We start from the raw sequence: 24666 nt of genomic DNA, 5'->3' as shown, positions 1-24666 counted from the left end.
GCGCGGCACGCCGCCGCGCCAAGGTCCTCAACAAAATGACCTTTGTCCGCCTGCTTGTACACGTACATATGTACGTACGTACTAAAAGGCGATACGGAAATGGTATGAGCTCCAAGCACATCCTCTCGTCTCTCGGTTCATCGAGCGCGACGAGAGCAGCGACGTGGCTCTGTCTTCATTGTTGATGTCGCCAAGAGCTATGACCGATATTGTCATGTTGTCTGCTTGCTTAATCTAGAAACCAGCATGGTCTTCGTCGGCACCAGTCGCGCGCCTACGCCCTCTCTCGCGCATCATTTCAAAGGAACCCACGGGCGACGGCAGCACAACCCGACATGTTGACTTGACGCGCAGGATGTGGATCGACACCACATGCCGCCGCCCTGTATCAGCCATGCACCAGGCATGCCACTCCGCACGTTGAGCACGTGGGGTACCGGTACACCATCAAGCTCTTCGACCCTGCCAAGACCCCGTGCATCGCTCCGAACGTGACGGTTCAATTGGATCGCATTTGCGCGATGGGATTGGTCCCCACACTCCGTATCCGGACGCGACCGTTGACCAGCCAATCGGCGCGCGTACTGGATCCGAGCCACGGACCAGAGCAGACACCATGGCCTTGGTCTCGGGGAGCAGCATTCGCGTCGGCCCGCGCGTCCTTTCCAAGCTGCGCGCCGACTCGCTGTATGCGACCGAGTCGGAGTCGGAGACTGATCTTGTTATTGAGATTCGGCCGCGCAAGGCGTCCGAGGCCAGTCGCCTCCTCGCGCCGATTCCGACGAGCAGCCCAGGCGTGCCGCTTGTGGGCTTTGGCCTGCTCGTGTGCAGCTTTTGCACGATCTCGTCCTTGGGCGTTGCGTTCGACCTCATGACGGGCGTCGCGCCGTTCCTCAAGCTCTTTTGGAAAGTCAGTGGCACCTGCTGCGTCACGACGCTCCTCTGTCTGCCCAAACTCTCCGGCATTCTCAACGGATCGGTGGCCGTGCCGCCATCGCATGCGCTCCTCCTATGCGGTGCCGGTTACAGTCTCTGGAACGCCACGTTCCTCTACGCGCTCGACCACACGTCGGTGGACCATGCGTACATCCTCAACAACAGCCACTCGCTCGTCCTCGTGCTCGGCAAGATACTGCGACGCCGCCCCGTCGCTTTCCAAGAAGGCGTTGGGACCGTTCTCGGCATCGCTGGCGGCGTTGTCACGGCGCTCGACCACACGCAGAGTCGCACAAAAGCAGTCGGACCGAGCGTCCACGGCGACGCGGTCGCCTTCCTTGGTGCGATCGGCGCCGCCGTGTACCTCACCCACGCCAAGCAAGTGCGCACGCAAGAGACGATGGACTTTATGGTCTTCATGTGGCTGCACCTGTGCACCGTGTGCCTCCTCCTCCTCCCCCTTCTCTACGCCACGGACGCCGTCTCGCTCTCGACTGACCCAACGCACGGCCTCTTTGGCTGGGTGGATCTCACGCGCCTCCCGCTCGAGCTGTACCTCGTGACGGTCTGTGATTTCATCGGCGGCATGGGCTACGTGCGCGTGCTCAAGTACTTTGAGCCGATCGTGGTCTCGATCGTCATGCTCTTGGAGCCTGTCCTCGCCGTCGGTCTCGGCATCGCAGTTGGCGTCTCCAACGTCCCCGGGCTCCTCACTGTCGCGGGGAGTGCGATCGTGATCCTCGGCACGTCCATGGTCATACACGCGTCGACCAAGCGTGTTGCGAGCGTCCCGCGCCCGTCGTATGGGACGACCGCCTAGCAGAAACTAGATTGTTGCCGAGAAGAAGAGTGCGTATCCGATCCTGCGCCGTGGAGAGACAGCATTTTTACACACGCATTAGTTGCTGAATACCCTCTGTGAACATGCACCACCGTCGTGGAGGATTACAAAAGCGAGGGCGCAGACGTTGGCGAGAATGCGCCCTTCTTGCGCGTCGAGCCCGACACATGCGACCGCGTCGTGAGCACTTGGAGTTCGTCGGGCGTCAAGAAGAGACCGTCGTACTCGGCGTCGACGCTGCCGTCGCTGCGCATGAGCGGCCAGACGCGAATCATCCCGTCGTCGTAGCCCGTCGCGATGATGTTGCGGCCGACTGCGAGGGAGCTCGCGCCGCCTTCGACAGCGCCAACATACGTGCAGAGGAGCTGGAAGGGCGCAACGGCTTGCCAGAGCTTGGTTGTGCCGTCGGCGGCCGTCGACACGAGCAACTGGCCGTCGTCCGTGACCTGGAGGCTCGAGAGACGGCCCTTGTGTCCGTGGAGTGTTCCAATCGGCGCCGACGGAGCTCGCGTGTCAACCGTGAGGTCCCAGACCTTGATCGTGTGGTCCCAGCCGCCCGAGAAGAGGAGGTGGCTCGACGCGTGCTTGCCCCACGTGAGGCAGCTAATGACGCTTAAATGCGCGTCCGGGATGAGGACGCCTTCCGAGAGTGCGTGGCCGCGCAGCCGCCAAAGCTTGATCGCATGGTCGTTGCCGCAGGTGGCGAGGCGCACGCCTTCGTTGCTGCTGGGCGCGTTGAAGGCGGCGGCAAAGTTGGTGCGGCGAGTTGAACTTCTTTGCAGGCGACAGCGTCTTGATCTCGGCGTCGACCGTGTTGAGGAGCGGGACGTGGGACATTCGCGCCCTGGTAGCTCTGGTTGAGCGCCCCGAGTTTCCAGACGCACAAACTAGATCCAAGGCTGAGCGACTGAAAGTCATCCATCTCGATACCTGTAGTCGTGGGCGCCGCTCACAAGGACGGTGCCGTCGGGCGACGAGGCCATGCAGTAGACCTTGCCCGCGTGGCCCGTGAGCTCGACGACGCACTGGGCACCAATGTTCGCGTCCTGCACGACGAACCCGCGGATGTCATAGTCGTTGCCCGAGCAAAAGAGGAGGCGCTGGTCCGGCGTCAGCGCCAGCGCCCCACCGAGCCGTACACGTCGAGCTTGGCCTCGCGGTGGATGCTGCCGACGTTGTAGAGATGGATGCGGCCGTCCAGCGACGACGAGACAAGGTGCTTGTCCTCGTGCAGCAGCGAGACCGACGTGACCGTGCCCGTGTGCGCGACAAACTCGTTCAGAAGCACGGGCTTGGCAATGTTGTCGATGCTCCAGATGCGCACCTCGTGGTTGCCGGCGGTCGCTAACAGCGGCACGCACGGGTTGACTTCCATCCGAAACACGTGCTCGTCGTGCGCGTTGAGCGTCATCAAGAGCTCGTCGCGGGGCATCGCGAGTGGGTTGATCATGCCCGCTGCATACGCCATGTCCGACTTGGACGCGCCGAGGATCTCTTCAAGCGCGAGCTTGTCGGCGGCCTCGCGATCGCGCTCGAGGTCCTCCGCCGACAAGATGGTCTCGTCGTCCTGCACGACATCGAGGAGCTTGAGGAGCCGAATCGTGCCGTCGGCCGACGCCGAGTACATGTGCTGCTCGTCGTTGAGCAGAATGATGCGGCGAATGTCGCCCGTGTGGCCCTTGATGATGCGGATCTCGCGGTGCTGCGCTACATTCCATACCTTGATCCTAGAGAGACACATAAATCTTGACGCTGCAGCAGCAAGGACGAGGTACGTGTTGTCGCGCGCGCCCGAGAAGAGGAGCTTGCCATTCTCCGTGACGGTGAGCGTCACGACGTCGCCTTGGTGACCTTCCATGGACGACGACACGCTGCACGAGATGCTCCCGTCGTCCTTGCGTTTCTGGATCGCGTTCGGGTGCAAGCTGCGCACGTCCCAGTTCTTGATCGACGAGTCGCGACCAGACGTAAAGAGCGCGTGTGTGTGCGCGCTAAACGTCATGGTCAGCAGCGGCGCCTTGTGCGCGGCGAGCGTCTCGAGGCAGAGCCACTCGGTGGGCACCGTATGGTCGCGCGCCCAGAGCTTGATCGTCGTGTCTTTCGAGCCTGTCGCGAGGATGAGGCCGTCGTAGAGCCACGTCGCGCACGTAATGTCGCTTTCGTGGTTGTTCTCCTCGCCGAGGCCGATGCGGTGCGCGACGTCGCCCGTCTCGACGTTGACGAACGCAAGGCCCTCGGCGCCGGCCACGAGCAAGAGGTCTTCGCGGTCCGCGAAGAACATGACGACATGCACCTCCTTCTTGAAGAGCGGGACGATCTTCTCGAGGACGACGCCATCGGCGGTGCCCGTCGACGCGCAGACGAAGATGCTGTTGTTGCCAGCGACGAAGGCCAGGCGCCGCCCGGACGGCGACCACGACAGCGGCGAGTCGTGAGAGACGCCGACGACCTGCGCGTGGTTGAGCCCATGACGCCATGGGAGGTCGTACCTGGATGGGCTGGACGCAGGTCCGGCTGCGCGCCTCCGTGTAGAGCTCGGTCATCCTGTTCGTGTCAACGCTAAACCGAAATGGATGTCTCTGTCCGGCTGTCCTCGATGGTGATTGGTTAAAAGCTTGTATTATTGGCCAATCAAACGCGGTCGATCGGCAAGTGGACATTTGAGCGAGTGACACGGAACCAGACCACGGCTATGTCGATGCTCGTCGGGACATGCTTGGGCTTCTGCCCGCTGCATGAGGCCAAGGAGCGCCGGAAGATGCAAGAGCTCTCGTAAGTCGACTGTCCGGTACATGCACCTCCTCACCACTCATGCAGCAAGTACGAGCGGCCACCGTACCTGCCCGTGAAGAAGTTCCGCCGGTCGGCTGCGGGCACCGTCATCAAGCCCCACGACGTGCGTCCCGTCCACGTGCTGGTCGAGACGACCGCGTATCTCTTGAGCTTGCTGCCGTCGCAGCTCACGCTGCCGCTCGACTTGTACCATTTCCTCGACGACCGGTTCCGCGCGGTGCGGAGCGACTTGACGCTGCAAGGCGCGTTTGCCCTCGACGTTCTCCAGCCCATTGCGCGCTTCTACATCCTCGCCCAGTGCATCTTGCGCCTCGAGACGCGGTCGGGATCTGTGCCGTATGCGTCACTCGAAAAGCTCCTCGAGGACCAGCTCGCATCGGTGCTGCTCCTTCTTCGCGAGTCGTCGGTCGAGTTCCGGCGCCTCCTCGAGGACCAGCTCGCATCGGTGCTGCTCCTTCTTCGCGAGTCGTCGGTCGAGTTCCGGCGCCTCTACCTCGTGCTGCACCAAGACGCGCGCGACTTTTGCGTACGATCTTCGGACCTGCGCGCAGCGACCTGGCGATGCCACGTGGCGATCGACCCTCGCTTTGTGCACGCCGGCGCCGTACTTGAGCGCGCGGCCATCCTCGCTCGAGACGAATTTGCTGGCACGTGCCCTGCGCTTTCGCAAGATCGGAGCCGACGTGCACCAGCAAATGGTCGTCTTGGCCAAGGCGTACACCAAGCAAGATCGATTTCCCGTCGCGGACCTGGCGCGCTTTCTGCGCCTCGACGATGCGGAGTGCGCTTTGGCCATATTGCGCGGCTACGGCGTGGCCGTCACACCCAGTGCCGAAGGCGAGCCCGCTTACTTCCGCTTCAATGAAGCGCCGCTGCCTGACGCGATGACGAGTGACGCGATGACGGCCCTGCTCGCCAGCGAGTTTGCGGCGCTCAAGACCCTTGGCGGAGACGCTACGTTCAGTGCACTGGCGCTTCTTGGACAGCCACTGTAAAGGCAGTGCCAGATACTAGTAGCACCCTAGCTTTTAGTGTATCCTTCCCGAGAGAAGGAGCTTTTACGTCTCGCATCGATGGGACAATAGTATACATTGGTTGCTGCCTATGCTAGGACATCTGCACGCCTCAGATTGTCTCTCAAACAACCAAGTCCCTTTCGACGTTGCCTTGTTTAGCGGGCATTTTGTGCCGAGTTGAACGACAACGACATGCGACGAGGTCGGCACGACTCGGTTGAGTGCGGGCGTCTTGCTGTCGCTGCGAGTTTGGTTCCATCTCAACGTCAAGCGAGGTCGGCGTCGGGGTGTTGGGTGCTGTCGGTATTCGCCCGCTTCCGGACTCGATAAGCGACAGCCGTGGCCGACACCGACGACCGATATTGCACTATCGCACGAGGATTCGCCTGTCTCAGGTTCGAATTTGGACGAAACGCGTTTCGGTCGGTTGCATGGCGCAGGTACTGCCGACGACCGCAGTCGTGCCGCAGAGTCCGCTGCTCGTGGTCTTTGGCATCGTGTACATCGTCCTCTCGGCGCTTCTGAGCCATGTGTACACGCAAACGCTCTCGCTTAGCGCCAACAACGATCTGTGGTGGCCGCAGTACAACGTTAGCGGCCACGAAGCCTTCCTCGCCGACGTCAGCAACGCGCTGCTCATGGCCCACTCGTCGACGTATACCGCGGACCTGCTCTCGCTCCGCACGCGCAAGACCTATGTCGACGCGAACGCGACCACGACTCTGTACCCAACGTACGCGCGCGAGCTCGTCTTGCACGAGCTGACCTCGCTCTCGTACGCCATCGACAACCTGCGGACGCTCAGCGCCAGCTGGGCGCTGCAAGTGAGTACACAGTGGTGCTACGTGGACTTTGAACGGCACTTTGCGCTGGCCCACACGGCGGCGCGTCAAGCCCGCTGCGATATCAAGTATGCGCGCAACGCCGCCGTCTACGTCGAGGCGACGCTTCGAAACCTAGTCTGGGCCGACTTTATCGGTGCGTGGGGCGGTCAAGGCAACGTGTTTACAGTCGCGCTCGAGGCCGGCCTCGCTGCCTCGTCGCGCGGCCAGCGCTGGCTCGAGATCACGTCGCGAGCGCGCGGCAGCACTAGCGTCGAGGCCGAGCTCGCGTACTGGCAGTCGTTTGCCTTGACGTCGTTTACGCTTCAGTGGCAAAACCTCCAGCAAACCGGTATCACCGAGTCCATGGCGATTCGCAACGCAATGGGCATCCCTCATACATTCCGAATCAAGTCGCTCGACCACTGGCCGGGCCCTGGTACGTCTGTCAACCTCTTTTGGGGTGCGATCAACGACCTCTGGAGCCTCACGCTTCTCAACGCCAGTCTTCTCGCTGGAGCGCCCAACGACTTTCGAAATGCCAACATCAGCCTCGAGTCTATCAACGGCAATATGAACGCAGACGGCGACTTTGCTGCGCCGTCGGCGACGCTCCGCGCCCACTTGGGTCCATTTGTCTCGATCGACGCCTTTCTCATCGGTGTTCCACGAAGCCTCCGCGCAGCGTACGTGGCACTCGCAGGCGATGCCACGTCATCCCCGGCCATCGCGTTGCAGGTTCAACCTAAAGCGTGGGCGAAGGCGACCTTTTACACGGGGAGCCCGCTCTGCGTCCAAGGGCCGAGCGCAACGACGTTTGCGCAACGTCCGTTTTCGTTCGACGACAGCTGTAGCACGCTGCCGCAACCGTTGACAGTGGCACTCACGCGACAAGGAGCCCAGTTTGCACATAGCATGACCTCCACCCCGCCGCCACATGATCTGTGCCTTGGGCAGCCCCCCGAGTGTGTGCAGGTGCTCCAGACTGCGCAGAGCACATCTACCATCCATGCGCTTCTGCGCCAGAATGCAACCACCGAGACGGCGGCGCTTAACATTAGCCTCGTCCAAATCGCAACCGATGCCGATGGCGCGTGGCAGCTGCTGCAACAAGGGATCCTGGCTGACAACGATCCGTCGTCGTGGCCGCAGTTCTATGGCTGGCTGCTCCTGCACGACTGGATCCTCGGCAGTCGCGAAGTCGTCTCGTTTGAAGGCGACGCTGGCACGCTCGTACTCATCTCCAACGCGTACGAGCCAGTGCAGTATGCAACGAGCAGTGGCAGCATGGAAGGCGCGACGATGCACGTCTGGCATCTCTTGGCAGCGTTGAATTTCCTCTATGTCGTCGTCGCCGCGGCGGTGCTTGTCTACATGACCCGCGGGCGCTTCACGGGAGCGAACGCCTTCTTCTTCAACCGCATCGTCGGCTCGGTATGGATTGGCAGGCCGTTCAGCTATCTCCGCGGGCTCAGTGCGATTGCGCTCATGAGCACGGCACCGCTGAGCCTCGTTGAGACATCGTCTGGTACGAGCCGCCTCGTCGCGACGCCACGCAGCTGGGCCGAGGCGGCGCTGCTGTCGGGCGAAGCGACCTGGACAACCTACGTGCTGCAAGACGTCTTGCTGTTGGTGCGCAGCCCACACCAGGCACGGTCCGAGCTGCCTCGCGCCAGTCTCGTTTCTTTTGCGCTCTTTCTGGCGCTCGAGCGCGCGTGGCCCGTGGCGCCTTCATTGACGCTAGAGCGGGCGTGCTACAGCGAAAACATCGACGCCTTTCTCGTCTGTCATAGCGGCACGATCGACATTGGCAGCGCCTACCGCGTCGTCCTCTACCTCGCAGTGCCTCTGGCGGCTCTGGTGCTGGGTGCGTGCGTGCGTCGCCACGACGTCTCGAACGTCACCAAGTACGACGCCCATCTCTGCGGGCTCTCGCGCGCGCTTTTCCGGTATCCCAGCGACGGCACGGATCGCGCCGCGCTGTGCATGTCGGGCATTCTCACGTGGCGCCTCTGGGATCGTAGCTATACCTTTGACATCAAGACGTGGACGTTTCTGCGACTCGAGAGCGCCAAAGCGGGTCCGCCCGTCGATCAATGCGTGGCGTCGAGCGATGTGCCCGTCGCCGCGCCGCGTATCTTTCGAGCGATCGGGTTTGTCTATGTTGTGAGTGCGATCACGGCCAGTGTCTCGTACATGCAAGTGTCGGCCGTGAGCTTGGCCAACGATCTGTTTTGGCCCGGCTTCAACACCACGGGCACGCACGTCTTCTTGGCCTCTTGGATCCAGCTCCAGCTTCTTCTCTATGCTCAGCCCAACACGACAGCACTCACGGCGCCGCATGTGAACCTGCCCAAGCCCTTCAATGCCACCGCAGTGACGATTGCGCCACCTCTCAACTACGCTGCCAAGCTCCAACACGGCGCCTTTGCCACGCGCCTCGATGCTATCGTCGCGGGTCTCCGTGCGCTCGACGGCTGCGACGGGCCCTGGGTCTTCACCCCCTACTGCTACCTTGACTTGACGAGACGCTGGGAGATGGCCAACTCGGCCACTCGCCAAGCGCGCTGCAGTGCGATGGTCACGAACGGCGCCATCTACCTCGAGACGCTGCTTCGCAACGTCGACGCACCGTCGTGGCGCACCTGCTGGGGCGACGCGTTCGACGTGGCCATCGGCTCGGAGCTCCGCCAGTCGCAAGCCGGTCGCGAGTGGCTCGGATCAGCTTATTTGACGCGGTCGCTTGCAATTGCCGACGAAGTGACCTACTGGCAAGAGCACGGTATCACGTACTACGACACGCAGTGGCAAAACTCAAGCAGCTCGGCATGCTCAACAGCTACAACATCGTCAACTGCTACGACGCGACGTATCCCTTGACGCTCCAGGCGCAAAATGGCTCGTACCGCTTCTCGAGCCAGACGAGCTGGAAGATGTACTGGGCGCTCGCCAACGACTTGTCGGCGGTCATGCGCAACGAGAGTAGTTTGCACGGCCTGTCTCTACTGCGATCGAGTGCCCGTTACGGCTTTGCGAACCAGTCGATGGAGGCCGTCTTGATGCAGAGTGGCGAGCTCACCGCGCCGTTCACAGCTGGGTTTGCCTTGGTGTCGGACATCCTTGGTCCGTTCGGCTCGGTCGACATGATCTACGTTAGCGTGCCGAGTCTACTGCAAGAAACATTTGCAGATCTTTTGGAGTGTCTCAAGACATCACTCGCCGGCGACGCGGAGGTCCAGATGCAATTTGCCGACCTTGTGGCGATGCCTTATCTGGCGCCCATACCCCGTGCGTGGATGCAATCATATTCTTTCAACTCTGGTGGATCGCCGCTGTGTCCAGACACAACGAGCCTAAGCGCACTCCATATGGGGCTTCCCACCCAGTTCTCGTTCTCGCTCCCTTGCAACCCCGTTGCACCCTTTGTCGCAGCGCTCAACCCGACGGTCGAGCAGTATGTAGTCGCGCTGGCTATGGCCCGCGACATCATGCCATCGATCCGCGACGTCTGCGACCTTGTGCCATCGAATGCGGGGCCTTGCCACGCCTATTTACCCCCGATCATTGCATTTGCCAACGACCACGTGTTGACGCCACTTGACATGAGAGCCGTTCGAGCGCAAGTCGCGAGTCTCTCGATCGAGCTGCTGCTGTACGCGCACGCCAACACGAGCGCGGCGACCGAGCTTGCCCATTTGCCTCTTTTCCACGCGTCTGACTTTGATATCTATGCATGGCTCTTCCTCTCCGACTGGGTGCTTGGTCTGCGCGAAGTCGTTTCGTTTCAAGGCGACTCGAACACTCTCACGCACCTCTCGGACCTCCAGCAGCCGATGGCCGAGCAAATCGGGTCATGGCAGCTCTCGACCAACAACGCGCTCTACACCCGCGCCGGCGTCCTGTACATTACATGCGTGCTGCTCGGCGTCGCGGTCATTGTGACCTGCTACATCCTCGCGAGCCGCGGCGCGTTCGAGTGGCTCAACATGTTCGAGCTCAGTCGTGTCGGTGGCATCGTCTGGGTCGGCCGTCCGCTCTTGCTGTTGCGCGCCACGACGGCCCTCTCGGTGCTCTCGACTGCGACGCTTGAGCTTCTCTACGAAAACAACGCCATCAGCGCGTTCCAGACGGTTCAAAACCCATGGTACACCACCTTGCTCGCAGCGAGCGAGGTCACGTGGCTCGTCGCCGTCGTCAACGACGTGGCCATGGCGCTCACGCAGGCCTACACGGCGCACTACGCGACCTTTAACAGCGTCGCCGTGTGGGCGACCGTCGCGCTCCTCTCGTTCGTATCGCCCGTGACGCACACCGTGTCCTTGCAGCCGGTCTGCGACCTCGTGCAGCTCGACTGGCAGATTGTGTGTGCATCCGGCCACATTGTGATTGGTCAGTGGTCGCGCTACGTGGCGCTCGTCACGATCGTCGTGGGCTGGAACGGCGTGTGCTACGTGAGCACGCGGCTGTGGCTGCGACGGCCGCCGGCGACGCACGGTCGGTCTGTCTTTCTCTCGTGCGGCGCCAAGTACCTCTTTGAACATCGCCAGTGGACGCACGGCGGCGTCTACTACCTGGACCGCGCATCCGCTGTGCTCACGGGGCTTCTCACGCTGCGCTGGCGGCGACAGCTGTACGTGTTTGACGTCAAGCTCTGGCGCATCTTTGTTGCGACGCCCTCGGGTTGCACGCAGATGCCAGGTCGGTGGCGATATTGCATAGCGCTCACGGAAGAAGTGCTCGTGAGTCATCCTGGATGGCGCTGACGAGCGCACTCCGAGAACGGCTATCGCAGGCACATGCATAAACTTGTGTCGACGTCCTTTGCGCGCTTCTCTTGTGTACTGCCGCCACGAACAACGTGTCAGAAATATGAGATGCTAGTCAGTGACATGGTTAATCTTCAAACCACTATGGGACCCGAAGAGATAATCTAACGAAGCTACAGTTTGCCAAAGTGCCGGTGAACTGCCGCACATTGGCCAGCTATTTCTTGAAACACGTGCATATACCCAGATATATGGCTTCCTCGTACACTTGGTTGAGGCGACGACCATCAGAGAGTCAAGTTGGAGCCCAACACGATAGCAAAGGGACGCCGTGCGGGAAAGGTAGATCAGCAGTTGTTTGTCTGTTTGCCTTTTCATTGCGACTTGGTGCTCATCATACCTCGAGAGCTCACTCGATTTAGCCGACAGTCAAAAAGAGCCCGGCGTGGGAGTGTACTCAGACCCAACAGCTCGGGCAATAACTCCTGCTCCATAGTCGACGATATAGACGGGTAGAATGCCCAAGTGGCGCCGACTTTTGTAGCGTCGTTGAGAAGCTCAAGTGCACAGCGCAGGCGACGTTGCGAACCCCGACATTCTATTTGAGCGCTGCTTGCTGCTTGGAAACACACTGCAGCGACGAGCCTTCTTGGCCATCCAAGCGCCGGGCCATCAAGACCAACACGGACCCGACAACCGACGCGATCTCCGTGTCGACCGATACAAATCCATCGAACGTGCTCACGCCTTCTTGATGAACGCAAGAAAGCGCACCCGCGGTCTTTCTGCAATGCCAAACGAGCAGCCAAGGTCAATGCTCTGTCGATATGTATGCTCGACCCTTCCGATATGAAAGAGTGCACAACTTAATTATCTACCTCAAGCCCTTTGCGTAGTGCTTTTTACTACTACGCTAGTAGCGGAATCCCTTCTTGCAAGCGGTTCGTCCAAGGATGACCGACTGGAAGGGCTGGAGCGGCCAGCGCAAAGATGCGCCAGAGCTTGACGTCAAACACGTACAGCTGTCGCCGCCAGCGCAGCGTGAGAAGCCCCGTGAGCACAGCGGATGCGCGGTCCAGATAGTAGACGCCGCCGTGCGTCCACTGGCGGTGTTCGAAGAGGTACTTGGCGCCGCACGAGAGAAAGACAGACCGACCGTGCGTCGGCGGCGGCTGTCGCAGCCACAGCCGCGTGCTTACGTAACTCGCGCCGTTCCAGCCCACGACGATCGTGACGAGCGCCACGTAGCGCGACCACTGACCAATCACAATGTGACCGGACGCACACACAATCTGCCAGTCGAGCTGCACGAGGTCGCAGACCGGCTGCAAGGACACGGTGTGCGTCACGGGCGACACGAACGAGAGGAGCGCGACAGTCGCCCACACGGCGACGCTGTTGAAGGTCGCGTAGTGCGCCGTGTAGGCCTGCGTGAGCGCCATGGCCACGTCGTTGACGACGGCGACGAGCCACGTGACCTCGCTCGCTGCGAGCAAGGTGGTGTACCATGGGTTTTGAACCGTCTGGAACGCGCTAATGGCGTTGTGTTCGTAGAGCAGCTCGAGCGTCGCGGTCGAGAGCACCGAGAGGGCCGTCGTGGCGCGCAGAAGCAAGAGCGGACGGCCGACCCAGACGATGCCGCCGACACGACTGAGCTCGAACATGTTGAGCCACTCGAACGCGCCGCGGCTCGCGAGGATGTAGCACGTCACAACGACCGCGACGCCGAGCAGGACGCAGGTAATGTACAGGACGCCGGCGCGGGTGTAGAGCGCTACGTTGGAGAGGACTTGCCACGCATTCGGAGGCTGCTGCAGTAGACTCTCTGGCTCGAGAAGCACGGTAATCGCGCTCTGGTCGCCTTGAAACGAAACCACTTCTCGCTTCCCGAGCACCCAGTCGGAGAGATAGAGCCACGTATACACATCAAATGCGGGGGCGTTGAAGAGGGGCAGCGTCGCCAAGACGACTGGCGACGCGTCGTCGCTCTGTGCAAACATCGCAAACGAGACATTCCCCACCACGTTGCGTGCAGCGGCGACGGCAGCCGCGCTGATGAGGATCGAAGGATGTGCCACTTGCATGGAAATCGCCAGACCGATGTACGCTGTGCACGCGTCGACGTTGTACACGTCGATCGCGCATATCTCGGAGACGTTGGACGCGGGTGAAAGCTGCGCCAGAAGCGTGGCCAAAACGAACTGCTCGCGGGACGGACGAAGCCGCGCAAGGAAGAGCGCTGCGCCGTTGCACGACATGCTAAACGACGTGAACCGCGTGAGCCCGGCCTCCAAATATCCGGGGGGGAGCGCGTCCAGACAGAGAAGGGAGCCCCCCGTCACATACGCAAAGTCCTCCCACCAAGCCGGTGGCACGGGCCAGAGTCGCTGGGTTTCTGCAATGCGACTGAAAAGCTCTTGCGCACTTGGCTCAGTGCGAAGCGTCGAACGGAGTGCGTCCAAAAGATCTGCAAATGTTTCTTGCAGTAGCCTCGGCACGCTCACGTAGATCATGTCGACCGAGCCGAACGGACCAAGGACGTCCGACACCAAAGCAAAACCAGCTGTGAACGGCGCAGTGAGCTCGCCACTCTGCATCAAGACGGCCTCCATCGACTGGTTCGCAAAGCCATAACGGGCACTCGATCGCAGTAGAGACAGACCATGCAAACCACTCTCATTGCGCATGACCGCCGACAAGTCGTTGGCGAGCGCCCAGTACATCTTCCAGCTCGTCTGGCTCGAGAAGCGGTACGAGCCATTTTGCGCCTGGAGCGTCAAGGGATACGTCGCGTCGTAGCAGTTGACGATGCTGTAGCTGTTGAGCATACCGAGCTGCTTGTAGTTTTGCCACTGCGTGTCATAGTACGTGATACCGTGATCTTGCCAATAAGTCACTTCGTCGGCTATCGCAAGAGACCGCGTCAAATAAGCGGATCCGAGCCACGCGCGACCGGCTTGCGACTGGCGGAGCTCCGAGCCGATGGCCACGTCGAACGCGTCGCCCCAGCACGTGCGCCACGACGGCGCGTCGACGTTGCGAACGAGCGTCTCGAGGTAGATGGCGCCGTTCGTGGTCATCGCACTGCAGCGCGCTTGGCGAGTGGCCGAGTTGGCCATTTCCCAGCGTCTCTCCAGGTCAAGGTAGCAGTAGGGAGTAAAGACCCAGGGCCCGTCGCAGCCGTCGAGCGCACGGAGACCCGCGACGATAGCATCGAGGCGAGTGGCAAAGGCGTCGTGTTGGAGCTTGGCGGCGTAATTCAACACTGCAGGTACAGTTGCTGCCGTCGCGTTGAAGGCGCTGAAGAGGTTGACGCTGGACGAAGTCAATTGAAACGGACCTTGGTGCGTTCGATTGAGGACGAGCTGGGTATTGATCCAAGAGGCCAAGAAGACGTGGGTGCCCGAGCTATTGAAGCGGGGCCAGTAAAAGTCATTCGCAAGGTTCACCGCCGACACTTGAATATACGAAATGCTCGCAGCAATCGTCGCTCCGAGGTACGCGAGGGCGGCAACGGACACGATCATGCGTCGCGCGCCACTTGCCTCTTGTGGTGCAGGGGGCTCCAAAGAAGGTCCGGTCCACGGCTCTGACGCTGCGGCGTTGCGCCCAGGATCGACAAAGATCCACGTCTTGATATCAAAGAGGTATCGCTGCTCCCGGAGCGTCCACGTCAGTATGCCCGATAAGAAGTAGGCAATGTCATCATGACTTGTCTCCGCCATCCGGAGCGTCAGCAGTGCTTGGGAGATGCCACACATGTGCAAATTGAGCTGCGTCGATGGCGCCAACGAGACGGGTGCTACGCGCGGCGTTTTGCGCCAGTAGCGAGCAAGGACGATGCTGCCAAGGGGGACGCCGACAGCGATGGAAACGAGCAAGAGGACCCGGCGCATGTCACCAATGCGAAGGTTTCCGCTTCGGCAGTCGACTTGGTAGTCCATGTCGTAGCTGACGCACGTACGGCTCAAGGTGCCAATTGCCGCCACAGGGTAGAGACCGTCGAGAAGCAGAAACGTTGCCCACACAAAGGCTGTGCTGTACGGATTGGCTGCCCGCGTGACGGCGCCACCCACAGCGACAAGCAGCACCTCTTGCAGCACGTAACAGACCCACGTGGCTTCCCCCGCGATGATCGCTGTGCGCCAGAGCGGTCGCGGTGCGAATCGCAGCTGGGTGACGCCACTCGCAGCGGTCTGGACAAGCGTCAACTGCGCCGTGCTCAAGATGACAATGGCGGTCATGCCCTGCAAGAAGATGAGAGGTCGACCACTCCAGACAGACCCAACGACGCGGCTGAAGAAGGCGAGGCTGCTTCCATCGACGGCGCCCCTCGAGAGAACGCACACGCAAACAACCACGACGGCAACGAGGACCCGATTGAAGACGGACGTCGTAATGAGATGGGCAATGTAGCGCGTCGCAACCTCCATGTACCGATCGCCGCCGCTCGTTGGATACACGAGCGGCTCGTACGCGTCCGAGATCAAGACGATGGACGAGACGTCGCCTTCGAACGCGACGACTTCGCGGCGGCCGAGGATCCAGTCGTGCACGAGGAGCCAGCCAAAGAACGTCCACGCGTCTGAGGGCGGCGCCATCAATGGCTGACGCAGCAGCCGCCACGTTCCAGTGCCATCGATTGCAAATTGCATGAGGCTCGCGTTCGTATGCGCCATATCGTCGGTCGCTGCGTCTGCCAAGAGCCGAGACGCCAGCGCGAGGTCGGGCGCCGAGGTGGCAGTCTCCGAGAGGATCCGAGCGCAGGCAGGTGCGTCGGCCGTAAGGGCGCAGATCGCACTGGCGTTGGCGCTGTCCCAGAGCCGCGCAAAGAGCATGCCATGGGTTGTCATGTTGATGGTGAACGGCGCATTCCCTGAGCAGTCGTCGGTGTAGCTAAAAGGATGCTGCACGTACGGGGTGAAGCGTGGCATCGAGAGGCAGGCGGGGTTGCCGCCCATAAAGGCATATGGCGTCTTCTCCCATGCCGGGGGCGTTGGCGCGACGACGAGGGATGAGGTAGGCACTGTGGCGTTGCCCAGCAGCGCTTGAAAAGCAACATAAATGGTCATGACCGACGACGGCACGTCCACAAGATATAAATCGATCGAGACGTACGGCCCGACGCGGTCGTGGAACGTGGCCAGCGGCTCGGAGAGACCACCCGTCGCGTTGAGGAGCTGATCCAACTCTTCCCAGTCCGTCGGGCCGATCCAGTTGTCGCTGTACCGCACGAGGCTCATGTTCGAGAGCTTGGAGACATCCCAGTCGTTGTACGGGGCCCAGTACAGGTTGATGGACGTCTGCGGCCCTGGCTGGTGATAGAGCGACTTGATAGTAAAGACGTGGTCCATCCCCAGAGCGTTTGTGATGGAAAACGATTCCGAGAGGCCCGTTTGTACAATGTTTTGCTAATTGAGCTGGAAGCGCACGAGGTGGTGCGCCGACCAATAGGCGACTTCGGCGTCGACGCGCGTGCTGGCGCGTGCTGTCGCTGTGCTCTGCAGCCAGCGCCGCCCCGCCGCGGTCTCTTCGAGCGCGAGCTGGATGGCTATCGTAAACATCCCGCTGGCCCCACCCCATGTCGCGATAAAGTCATCCCAGACAACGTTGCGCAGTGTGGCTTCGAGGTACACGGCTGCGTTGCGCCGGTAGTTGCGCTCGCAGCGTTCTTGCCGCGCAGTCGTGTGGGCAACCTCGAACGTCCGGTTGAAGTCCACCCAGCAGTGCTGTACATTCATGTAGGGCACCCAGAGCGCGCCAAGGGCTCGGAGATTTGTGACCGCGTACTCGAGCGTCGTGAGCTCGACGAGCGCGAGCCGCCGCGCGTACGTCGCAAAAAAGGTCGTTGTCGACGCGTCGGCACTGTAGCGCTTGTCCATTGGCGCATGGAGAACGTCCAAGGCGCCATTGGGTCGCGTCTGAAGCGCGTCATTGGCCACGTCGACAAGAAAAGCTTCGTAGCCCGTCGCATTGTAGTGTGACCACCACAGATCGTTAGCAAAGCTCACGGTCAGTACCTGCACGTACAAGAGACTGCAGCCCATGGATAGCGCGAGGTAGGCGACGCCAAGAAGGACGCGGCACCGAGGCGACCACGACGCTGGCACAAGAACGCGGGACGGCGGTCGTAGTGCATGACTTGTCGGGCCATTCGCCATCGCAAGAGTCTTTCTACCTGCCGCCGTTTCGGCGAGTAACGCCACCGAGCACATACATGTGGCCCTTCCTGACATGCAATTCAGGTGTGGGACTGGCAACGACGTCATGTGCTTGCCCTCGAGCTGGTTCAGGAAGAGATGGACGCATACTGCAGCCACGTCGCTCGTTGCGGTCCGTCGCCAAGTTGAAGTTGCCCTTTCCAAGATGATCGCGCCGGTTGGTCCTATCCGGACGCTGGCCGCTCGCAACACAGAAGTGGATATGCGGCTGATCATCGCCCAAGACGCTGCCCGCGTCGGCGACTGGGTCGCTGCGTACGTCGTGCAGCGCATCAAGGACTTTGCCCCGACGGCTGACCGCCCGTTCGTGCTCGGTAAGCCCTCGCATACTGTCCAGCGGGCATACCTCTCGTAGGCCTGCCCACCGGAAGCTCGCCCCTGCCCACGTACAAGCGCCTTGTCGCGCTCTTCCGCGAGGGCAAGATCTCGTTCAAAAACGTCGTGACGTTCAACATGGACGAGTACGTCAACTTGCCGGAGGAGCACCCTGAGAGCTACCATACGTTCATGTGGTCCAACTTCTTCAAGCACATTGACATTCCACCGGCCAACGTGCACATCCTCAACGGAAACGCGCCGGACCTCGAGCAAGAGTGCGCTGCGTACGAAGCCAAGATCGCCGCTGTCGGTGGCATCGAACTTTTCCTTGGCGGCATTGGCCCCGACGGCCACATTGCGTTCAACGAGCCGGGCTCGTCCTTGGCGTCGCGCACGCGCGTCAAGACACTGGTGCGTCAGAGCTGCAGCGAGATGCTATCTCATATGAAATGTAGGCGTACGATACGATCGTCGCCAACTCGCGCTTCTTCGGCGGCGACATGGCGCAGGTGCCCAAGATGGCGCTCACGGTCGGCGTGGCCACTGTCATGGACGCACGCGAGGTGCTCGTGATCATCACGGGCCACTCCAAGGCCTACGCGCTCTACAAGTGCATCGAAGAGGGCGTCAACCACATGTGGACTGTGTCTTCGATCCAGCTTCACACGAAGGCCGTGATCGGTAGGCCATCATCACCTCATCAGGTCGGAGAGCTGGACGATGCGAATAGTGTGCGACGAAGACGCGACGCTCGAGCTCAAGGTCAAGACGGTCAAGTACTTCAAGGGCCTCCACGAGACCCACGAGCGCATGATCAAGGACAGTACTTAGAGCCTCGTGGCCGACTCGTTAACCCTCCCAGACCCAAAGGCGGATTGAGCAACCAGGCTAACCAAATGTGTCTTTTGGGTTGGAGGTCGATTGCAACAAAATTCGGCATGGCCGCCTAAAATAGGCACTGTCCGAATTGTACAGACACGTCCCGAAAAGGAGTTTGAAATTGGGACGTGCTACTGGCCGCTGGTCCAAGGAGCAGGATGGAGCCGCGCCGGGAGAAGGACGACAAGAAGCGCAGCCGCGACGAGGAGACGAAGAAGGCCATGGACCGGCGGAAGATCCAGAAGTACAAGGATGACAAGCTCAAGGAGCGCAAGGAGCACACGCGCAAGGTGCTGGAGCTGCAGGCGCAGGAGAAGCGCCGCGTGCTCCTCGGGCGCCAGTCCGAGTTCCTCGGCACGCTCGAGTTCCGCAACACGCTGCCCGACATGCCCTTCGACGCCAAGTTCGTCACATACCCGCAGGACCCGCAGCGCTTCATCAAGTACAAGCCCAACCAGCTCGAGAAGGACTTTGTCTGGGACTTTTACCCCGAGCGCAACCTTGGCCTGACCGTCGACCTCATCGACCCGGAGAAGTACGAGGTCCCTGTCGGCGCCCAAATGGACCCGGAAGACGAAGCGCTCATGAAGATGCCCGAGATCGTCAACGGCGCGAGCCTCACCAAGGCCAAGATCCGCCCGCATGTCTCGTGGCTGCGCCGTACTGAGTACATGGCCACGGATCTCAGCGAGGCCGTCCACGCGGTACCACATATAGACCCGTCTGCCTCGTCTCGTATGCTCATGCGCCTGCTAGTTTAAAAACGAAAGCGAGCTCCAGACCGAGATCCGCGACAAGAACCAGTCGATGCTCCAGGTCATCAAGGACATCGAGGTCCGCGCGGAAGAGTCGTTTACCAACTGCCCGACCAAGGAGACAGTCAAGCATCCTCTCAAGAAGAACCTCAAGGCGGCCGAGGTCTGGGACGTCTTCCCCGACGAGCTTCTCTCGAGCAACGTGTACTCAATCCTCTCGTACGACATTTTGCCCTCCGAAGAGACGACCGACGCCAATATCAAGGAGCGCGAGGCGCGGTCCATCTTGCGCAACGTCGTCACGGTCTCGCAGCCTGGCAGCGACGTCCTTCTCGGCTCGGTCCTCTTCCCGTCCACCCACGACGACGTACGCTCAGCCCCTCTCGTCCACTCGACAAGCATGCTCATTCTGCATCTAGAAATCGGACGACGAAGGGTCGGAAAAGTTCAAGTTTTTTCGCGACTACATTCTCAACATCTCGCATGTACAACGTCCTCATCGATGGATCATTCGGATGCTATCGCTTCATCTCTAGTTCCCGAACGACGTGCAGCAACTCATGCTCATGCTCAAGCCGGGCACGTCGGCGGCCACCTACTGCGGTCTCTCGACCAACATTATGCTCAAGAAGACCAAGGTACGTTGCCATCTGTGTGCAGCAGCTCATGCCATGTGTAGCTTGGTGGCGACGAGAAGCGCCGTCGGGGAGCCGTCGTCCACCGCCGTCCGTACTCGGAGGCCGAGGAAGAGAAGCGCTTGGAAAGCCTCATGGCGGTTGGCGGTGTCTACGACGAAAGTCTCAACTCGCTCGTGTCCGCAGCGCCCCAGTCGCCGGCTGCACCGCTCGGTCTCGAGGGCATTGGCAGTCCCGACGTCAGCGGCTCCGATAGCGACTAATACTGTGCGACGCAACCAATCTCATACATATTTGTCTTTTTCTTCCAATAGTTAGGCCATCATGGAGCGGCAGAGCTGGTAAAAGGCCGCATACTCGTCGCGCGTCATGCGCATGAGGTCGTCGTCCGTGAGCTTCACGATCGGTGTCGGACAGCCGTTGACAGACACCATGACGGTTTGCTGCTCGTCGTCGAATGTGTCGTCTTGCGTCGAGTCGCACCACTCCCACTCCTACGAACATGTCCATCACACGGTGCCTACAACAAGTGGTGCGTACCATGTCTTCGAGGTCGTCGTCTTCTTTGGAGGCCGCGTCAACCCACTTGTTGCCACTCACCGAGTCCCAGACGACCTCGGCCGCGTTGATCTCGTTGTACCGCTCCATTTCACGCTTGTATGCCTCACGGAAGGCCTCCTCGCGCATTTCCGCCTCGCGCGACGAGAGGCCCATACTGACACCGGCGTTGAGGCTCGCGGCGGACGCACTGGTTGCTAGGACCTCGGGAATTGCGTTCTTCTTGTACTTGGCCGCCATGTTGTCGCTCATCTTGCTGCCCATGATAAACTCGGGCATCGCTGGCCCCGAGTTGGCCGTTTGGAGCTTGATTTCTTCCTTCTACAGACACCGCTCCGTAGCTGACAACGATGATACCACATCCAATTGCATCGTACCGGCTTGTTGGGGTTCAGCGTCGAGTACTCGTCTTGGTTGGCGTTCTCAGCAATGTCGATCACGATCTTGGCGTCCTATGATCCATCCTACGTAAAGGACTCTGGAGGGAAGGAGAAGCGTACCTCAAACTTGCCGTAGAGGCCCGAGGTCTTTTCATCGCCACCACGGTTGCCGCCAGGACCACCGCCGCCACCGCCGCCGCCACCACCGTTGCGGCCGTTCATCTTGGCTGTGGACGCCCCACCGATACCAGCGGCACGGTTCTCGCTCGGCAGATTGCTACCATATATAGGGTGTCGTCACCATAGAGTAATCTAGTACCCACCTTGGAAGGGCCTGGCCCGAGTTTTGCCACTCGCTGATACGCGCCAAGCACTCGTAGATGCCATCGTGCATGTCTTCTTGGCGGTTGAGCTGGACTTTAAACTAGCATTCCAGTCGTCGATGAGTCCTTCCGCAAAGCAGATGGGGTAATCAAGCACCTTGGCCAGAAGCCCTTTGATCGTTTGGAGCTTCTCGTTGTTGTCGCACTAGACGCGAGGTATAGAACGCGCAGAAAGGGTGAAAACGAGAGGTCGTACCTCGACGAGCTTGAAGTTGCAGTGGCCGCAGTGGAACTCGTAGACGTCGGGTGTAAGGAGAAGCTGCGCTTCGAGGGCTGTGTATTCGCGTCCACAGTCATCGTTGGAGCACCGAAAGGTCTGCCGCTCAATCTCGAGCTGCTCGCTCTCCTTCAGGTGGTGCGCGATGATGTACAGGCGGTAGCGCACGACGTTAACAAAGTGCTTGTAGTCGATGTACCTGCTAAGCGTTAGCTGCATGTTCTCTCATCATGAGCCGCGCGTACCAATACGTTGCCTTGGACGCGCCCCCGAGCTTCTTGTCATTGAGCTCCTCGCTACAGGCCAGGGTCAATCTTTCGCCGTTGATGCTGTTCGCACCGAGAGATCATGTCTTCCTTCTCCAGATCATGGCAGATCTTGCGCACTTGCTTCGTCTGGAGGTTCACTGCATTGCCCATCTCGTCGTCCTAGGGTCGCGTCATGACCAGTTGCCCATAGCGTGGTGGGTACCTTTAGGAAGCGCTCGCGCAGGAGAGCCTCAAGAACGACGATATGCTCGTCCGAGTAGAAGGCCCTAGCATCCATGAGCATGCGAGAAGACGCTTCCGTCGTCTATGTACCGAGCGATGAGCCGGACGAGCTTCTCGACCAGCGCCGCCATGCCGCCCCAGAATCTCCTGTGTGGTGTGGGCCCGATGGAAATCCGGATACTGAGGCACCCAGCGTGTATTTCTCAGGTGTGTCTTATGTGTTTTAAACACATGATACAAAACACAAGTACACACCGATTGCACCATGCTCTCCCGTATCCGGTCAATATTATCCGGATCATTGGTCTGGCCCTTTTCGAGTCCGCCTTTCGCGTTAAAGCGTTGCGAGCTTTATCCGGACGATCTTGGACGCCACCTGTGATTTGCAGAGTCGTCTGCTTGTTGGTTTTATCGGGGGTTTTATGAATAGCTCTCGTATTCTACTTGCTCGCCACTCCAGCTGCCGTCGGTGGCGTCAGAATATCCCCTGCCCGCGACCACGCAAGCGTGAGGATCGTTTCCGGCTCGGGGCTGTAGATCGAGTTGGCTTCGCGGTACACCTCGACAGCGCCGAGCTTTTCGTAAAAGCGACAGGCGCGGACGTTCTTGAGGAAGACGTTGCAAAAGATGGGTGCGTCGAGTGGGACGTGGAAGGCGCGGAGAGCTTCTTGGAAGAGCTTCTTTGCGAGGCCTTGGCCGTGGTATGCGGCGTGGACGTAAATGCAGCGCAACTCGTAAGCGTACAGGTCCTTGATGGCCGCAGGCTTCTGGCGCGTCGTGCCCACGGTGCAGGCGCCAGCGACCACCTCGGTGCCGTCGTCACGCGTATCCACGGCAACCATCAACACCATGGTCGAGCTCGGATTCGATGTCGCAAGGAGCTCTTGGAACCGGGCCAAGTGGCTGCGGTTCTGCTCGTCTACAAAAGACGACGGCAAGAAGCTCGAGAAGGCGGTCCAGCCCTCGGCGACAACAGCGGCGACGCCTGCCGCGTCACCCAAGGTGGCCGGTCGAAGTCCAATCGTCATTGATGAAACGGTCCCGAAAACGAAATGTGTCGATCTGCTAGCGCCGTTTCAGCGTCGCACGAGCTTGTCGACCACGCAAAAGATCCTGCGCTCGACAGAAGATTCTGGAAACCAGCGACATCCATAATGCGCTGGACACGTCACGACGAGGATGACAGGGCGCGATGCAGCCGCACCGAGGTGCATACGGGTATGAGCTGTCATGTGCGTCGTGTACTTGGCGCCGGGAGTCAACGATGGACACGCATCTGGTGGGATGCTGCAGTCCACGCAAAGATCGGATTGCCACATGTTGTATTTCTTCAAGTTGCCCGGGAAGCTCCTTCATTGCGGGGTCTCTAACGTCCATATGGTTGGCAGTGAAGCCGCTGAGAACAACGGCGCGACGGTCCTCCTTCGGCCTCGCTGTGACCTGTCGGCGCGACGACGCTTTCTCCTCGGCCCTCTTGAGCTTCTCTCGGCGTCGCGATGGCTGCCAATCACGCTTGTATACGCCGGTGTCATCGCCGCCGATATGCTCCAGGACGCGATTCGAACGGCGCTGGACGGTCACCCCATCTTTGCCGGACGGTTGCAATGGCACACGGGCAAAGACCACCGTGCGGCGCGACTGGCCATCGAGCTGGACAATGACCGGTGCGGAATTCCATTCTGCACGCAAGAGTCGGAGCTGCACCTCGATGCGGTCGTTCTCTCGTCGAGCGCAACGATGTGGCAGGCCCGGTGGCCGCTCAGCACCATCTTTGCCAATCCAACGCATGCGAGCTCGGTGCGTGCGATGATCCAACAGTCGACACCGCTGGTGTATGTCACGCTGACATATCTCGCGCATCACTCGGGCTCGGTGCTTTCGTTCGAGTTTGCCCATTGCCTTGGTGACGCCGCGTCGTTTTACCACTTTCTCCTGCGTGTGTCGGACGCGGCACACAATGTACAACAGACAACATCGTGGACTGGAACGGACCCTATATGCACTTGCACGCACGTCTGTCGTCGGTGACGCCATCGTCGTCATGGCTCTTTGTGACGCCCCAAGCGTCGCGCCCCGTCGCCCGCGCCCGCGGCGACCTCTGCGTACAAGGAATCGCGTTTTGGCTCTCGCCAGACGACATCGACGCGCTCAAGGCACTTGCGAACTTTGAACGCGCGAGCACGAACGATGTCGTCTCGGCGCTCTGCTGGCAGCTCGTTGCAAACCAAGACGCGACCAAGACCACGTACCTCCGCGTCGTCGTCAATTTCCGCCGAATGCTCTGCCCCCCACTGCCAGCCAACACGATTGGTAACATGATTTACGCGGTGCATGTCCCGCCGCCGCCAACGGTCAACGTGCTTGCGCTTGCGTGTCGTCGGGCGATCGATTCGGCCAAGCTGAGCGCAGCGAGCGAGATTGCGGCCGTCTACAAGAAAGCAGCGTCGTGGCCCAAGCTGTACTGGCACGCGCCCGAAGGCGCCGACGTCGTCGTGTCGACAACGAACCTCTCTCGCTACAATTTCACGCAGCTGCGTATGCCCACGCAAGGTCCACCACCCTCTTCTAGCGCGGCTTCTTCACAGAAGTGGGCTTTTCGTAGGCGGCTTTGCTTCCGCGGTGGACCAGCTCGAGTCGGCTGCCGGGGGATTCCTCC

At 60.5% G+C, this 24666-nt stretch overlaps 11 protein-coding genes across 11 annotated transcripts; 6 read left to right on the top strand and 5 right to left on the bottom strand.

Moving 5' to 3' along the window:
• The first annotated feature begins 526 nt into the window (after positions 1–526).
• SPRG_05950 (hypothetical protein) lies at positions 527–1881 on the top strand. Its single transcript, XM_012344525.1, has one exon. It carries the CDS (start codon positions 617–619, stop codon positions 1754–1756), a length of 1140 nt encoding a protein of 379 aa, XP_012199915.1. The 5' UTR covers positions 527–616; the 3' UTR covers positions 1757–1881.
• On the bottom strand, positions 1882–4320 carry SPRG_05949 (hypothetical protein; the record flags this gene model as incomplete). The annotated part of the gene is made up of 5 exons (XM_012344524.1): positions 1882–2664; positions 2731–2877; positions 2907–3504; positions 3553–4226; positions 4267–4320. The coding sequence occupies 5 exons, from the start codon at positions 4318–4320 to the stop codon at positions 1882–1884; spliced, it is 2256 nt and encodes a 751-aa protein (XP_012199914.1).
• Positions 4321–4439: 119 nt separating this feature from the next.
• SPRG_05948 (hypothetical protein) lies at positions 4440–5565 on the top strand (the record flags this gene model as incomplete). Its single annotated transcript, XM_012344523.1, has 3 exons — positions 4440–4549; positions 4595–5096; positions 5122–5565. Exons 1-3 carry the CDS (start codon positions 4470–4472, stop codon positions 5563–5565), a joined length of 1026 nt encoding a protein of 341 aa, XP_012199913.1. The 5' UTR covers positions 4440–4469.
• A 452-nt stretch (positions 5566–6017) lies between these two features.
• SPRG_05947 (hypothetical protein) lies at positions 6018–11256 on the top strand (the record flags this gene model as incomplete). Its single annotated transcript, XM_012344522.1, has 3 exons — positions 6018–9196; positions 9247–9695; positions 9750–11256. 3 exons carry the CDS (start codon positions 6018–6020, stop codon positions 11168–11170), a joined length of 5049 nt encoding a protein of 1682 aa, XP_012199912.1. The 3' UTR covers positions 11171–11256.
• Positions 11257–12081: 825 nt separating this feature from the next.
• Positions 12082–16527, bottom strand: SPRG_05946 (hypothetical protein; the record flags this gene model as incomplete). Its single annotated transcript, XM_012344521.1, has 1 exon — positions 12082–16527. One exon carries the CDS (start codon positions 16525–16527, stop codon positions 12082–12084), a length of 4446 nt encoding a protein of 1481 aa, XP_012199911.1.
• A 57-nt stretch (positions 16528–16584) lies between these two features.
• On the bottom strand, positions 16585–17334 carry SPRG_05945 (hypothetical protein; the record flags this gene model as incomplete). Its single annotated transcript, XM_012344520.1, has 1 exon — positions 16585–17334. The coding sequence occupies one exon, from the start codon at positions 17332–17334 to the stop codon at positions 16585–16587; it is 750 nt and encodes a 249-aa protein (XP_012199910.1).
• Positions 17335–17582: 248 nt separating this feature from the next.
• Positions 17583–18543, top strand: SPRG_05944 (glucosamine-6-phosphate isomerase; the record flags this gene model as incomplete). The annotated part of the gene is made up of 4 exons (XM_012344519.1): positions 17583–17708; positions 17750–18123; positions 18168–18393; positions 18443–18543. The coding sequence occupies exons 1-4, from the start codon at positions 17597–17599 to the stop codon at positions 18541–18543; spliced, it is 813 nt and encodes a 270-aa protein (XP_012199909.1). The 5' UTR covers positions 17583–17596.
• Positions 18544–18749: 206 nt separating this feature from the next.
• Positions 18750–20294, top strand: SPRG_05943 (hypothetical protein; the record flags this gene model as incomplete). The annotated part of the gene is made up of 5 exons (XM_012344518.1): positions 18750–19295; positions 19348–19713; positions 19766–19831; positions 19883–19984; positions 20026–20294. 5 exons carry the CDS (start codon positions 18750–18752, stop codon positions 20242–20244), a joined length of 1299 nt encoding a protein of 432 aa, XP_012199908.1. The 3' UTR covers positions 20245–20294.
• On the bottom strand, positions 20258–22176 carry SPRG_05942 (hypothetical protein). The gene is made up of 11 exons (XM_012344517.1): positions 22101–22176; positions 21991–22054; positions 21859–21947; positions 21765–21815; positions 21499–21718; positions 21400–21447; positions 21243–21343; positions 21040–21196; positions 20917–20991; positions 20522–20860; positions 20258–20475 (listed from the first exon to the last, which is right to left on the bottom strand). Exons 1-11 carry the CDS (start codon positions 22139–22141, stop codon positions 20296–20298), a joined length of 1365 nt encoding a protein of 454 aa, XP_012199907.1. The 5' UTR covers positions 22142–22176; the 3' UTR covers positions 20258–20295.
• A 188-nt stretch (positions 22177–22364) lies between these two features.
• SPRG_05941 (hypothetical protein) lies at positions 22365–23052 on the bottom strand. The gene has a single exon (XM_012344516.1). The coding sequence runs from the start codon at positions 23036–23038 to the stop codon at positions 22451–22453; it is 588 nt and encodes a 195-aa protein (XP_012199906.1). The 5' UTR covers positions 23039–23052; the 3' UTR covers positions 22365–22450.
• Positions 23053–23552: 500 nt separating this feature from the next.
• Positions 23553–24579, top strand: SPRG_05940 (hypothetical protein; the record flags this gene model as incomplete). The annotated part of the gene is made up of 3 exons (XM_012344515.1): positions 23553–23946; positions 23979–24504; positions 24561–24579. The coding sequence occupies 3 exons, from the start codon at positions 23553–23555 to the stop codon at positions 24577–24579; spliced, it is 939 nt and encodes a 312-aa protein (XP_012199905.1).
• Positions 24580–24666: the final 87 nt, after the last annotated feature.

This window comes from Saprolegnia parasitica, assembly GCF_000151545.1.
Source record: "Saprolegnia parasitica CBS 223.65 unplaced genomic scaffold supercont2.18, whole genome shotgun sequence".
Lineage (NCBI taxonomy): Eukaryota > Oomycota > Saprolegniomycetes > Saprolegniales > Saprolegniaceae > Saprolegnia > Saprolegnia parasitica.
Note: the sequence above shows the minus strand (reverse complement) of the source record. Positions and strands in the feature narration are given on the sequence as shown.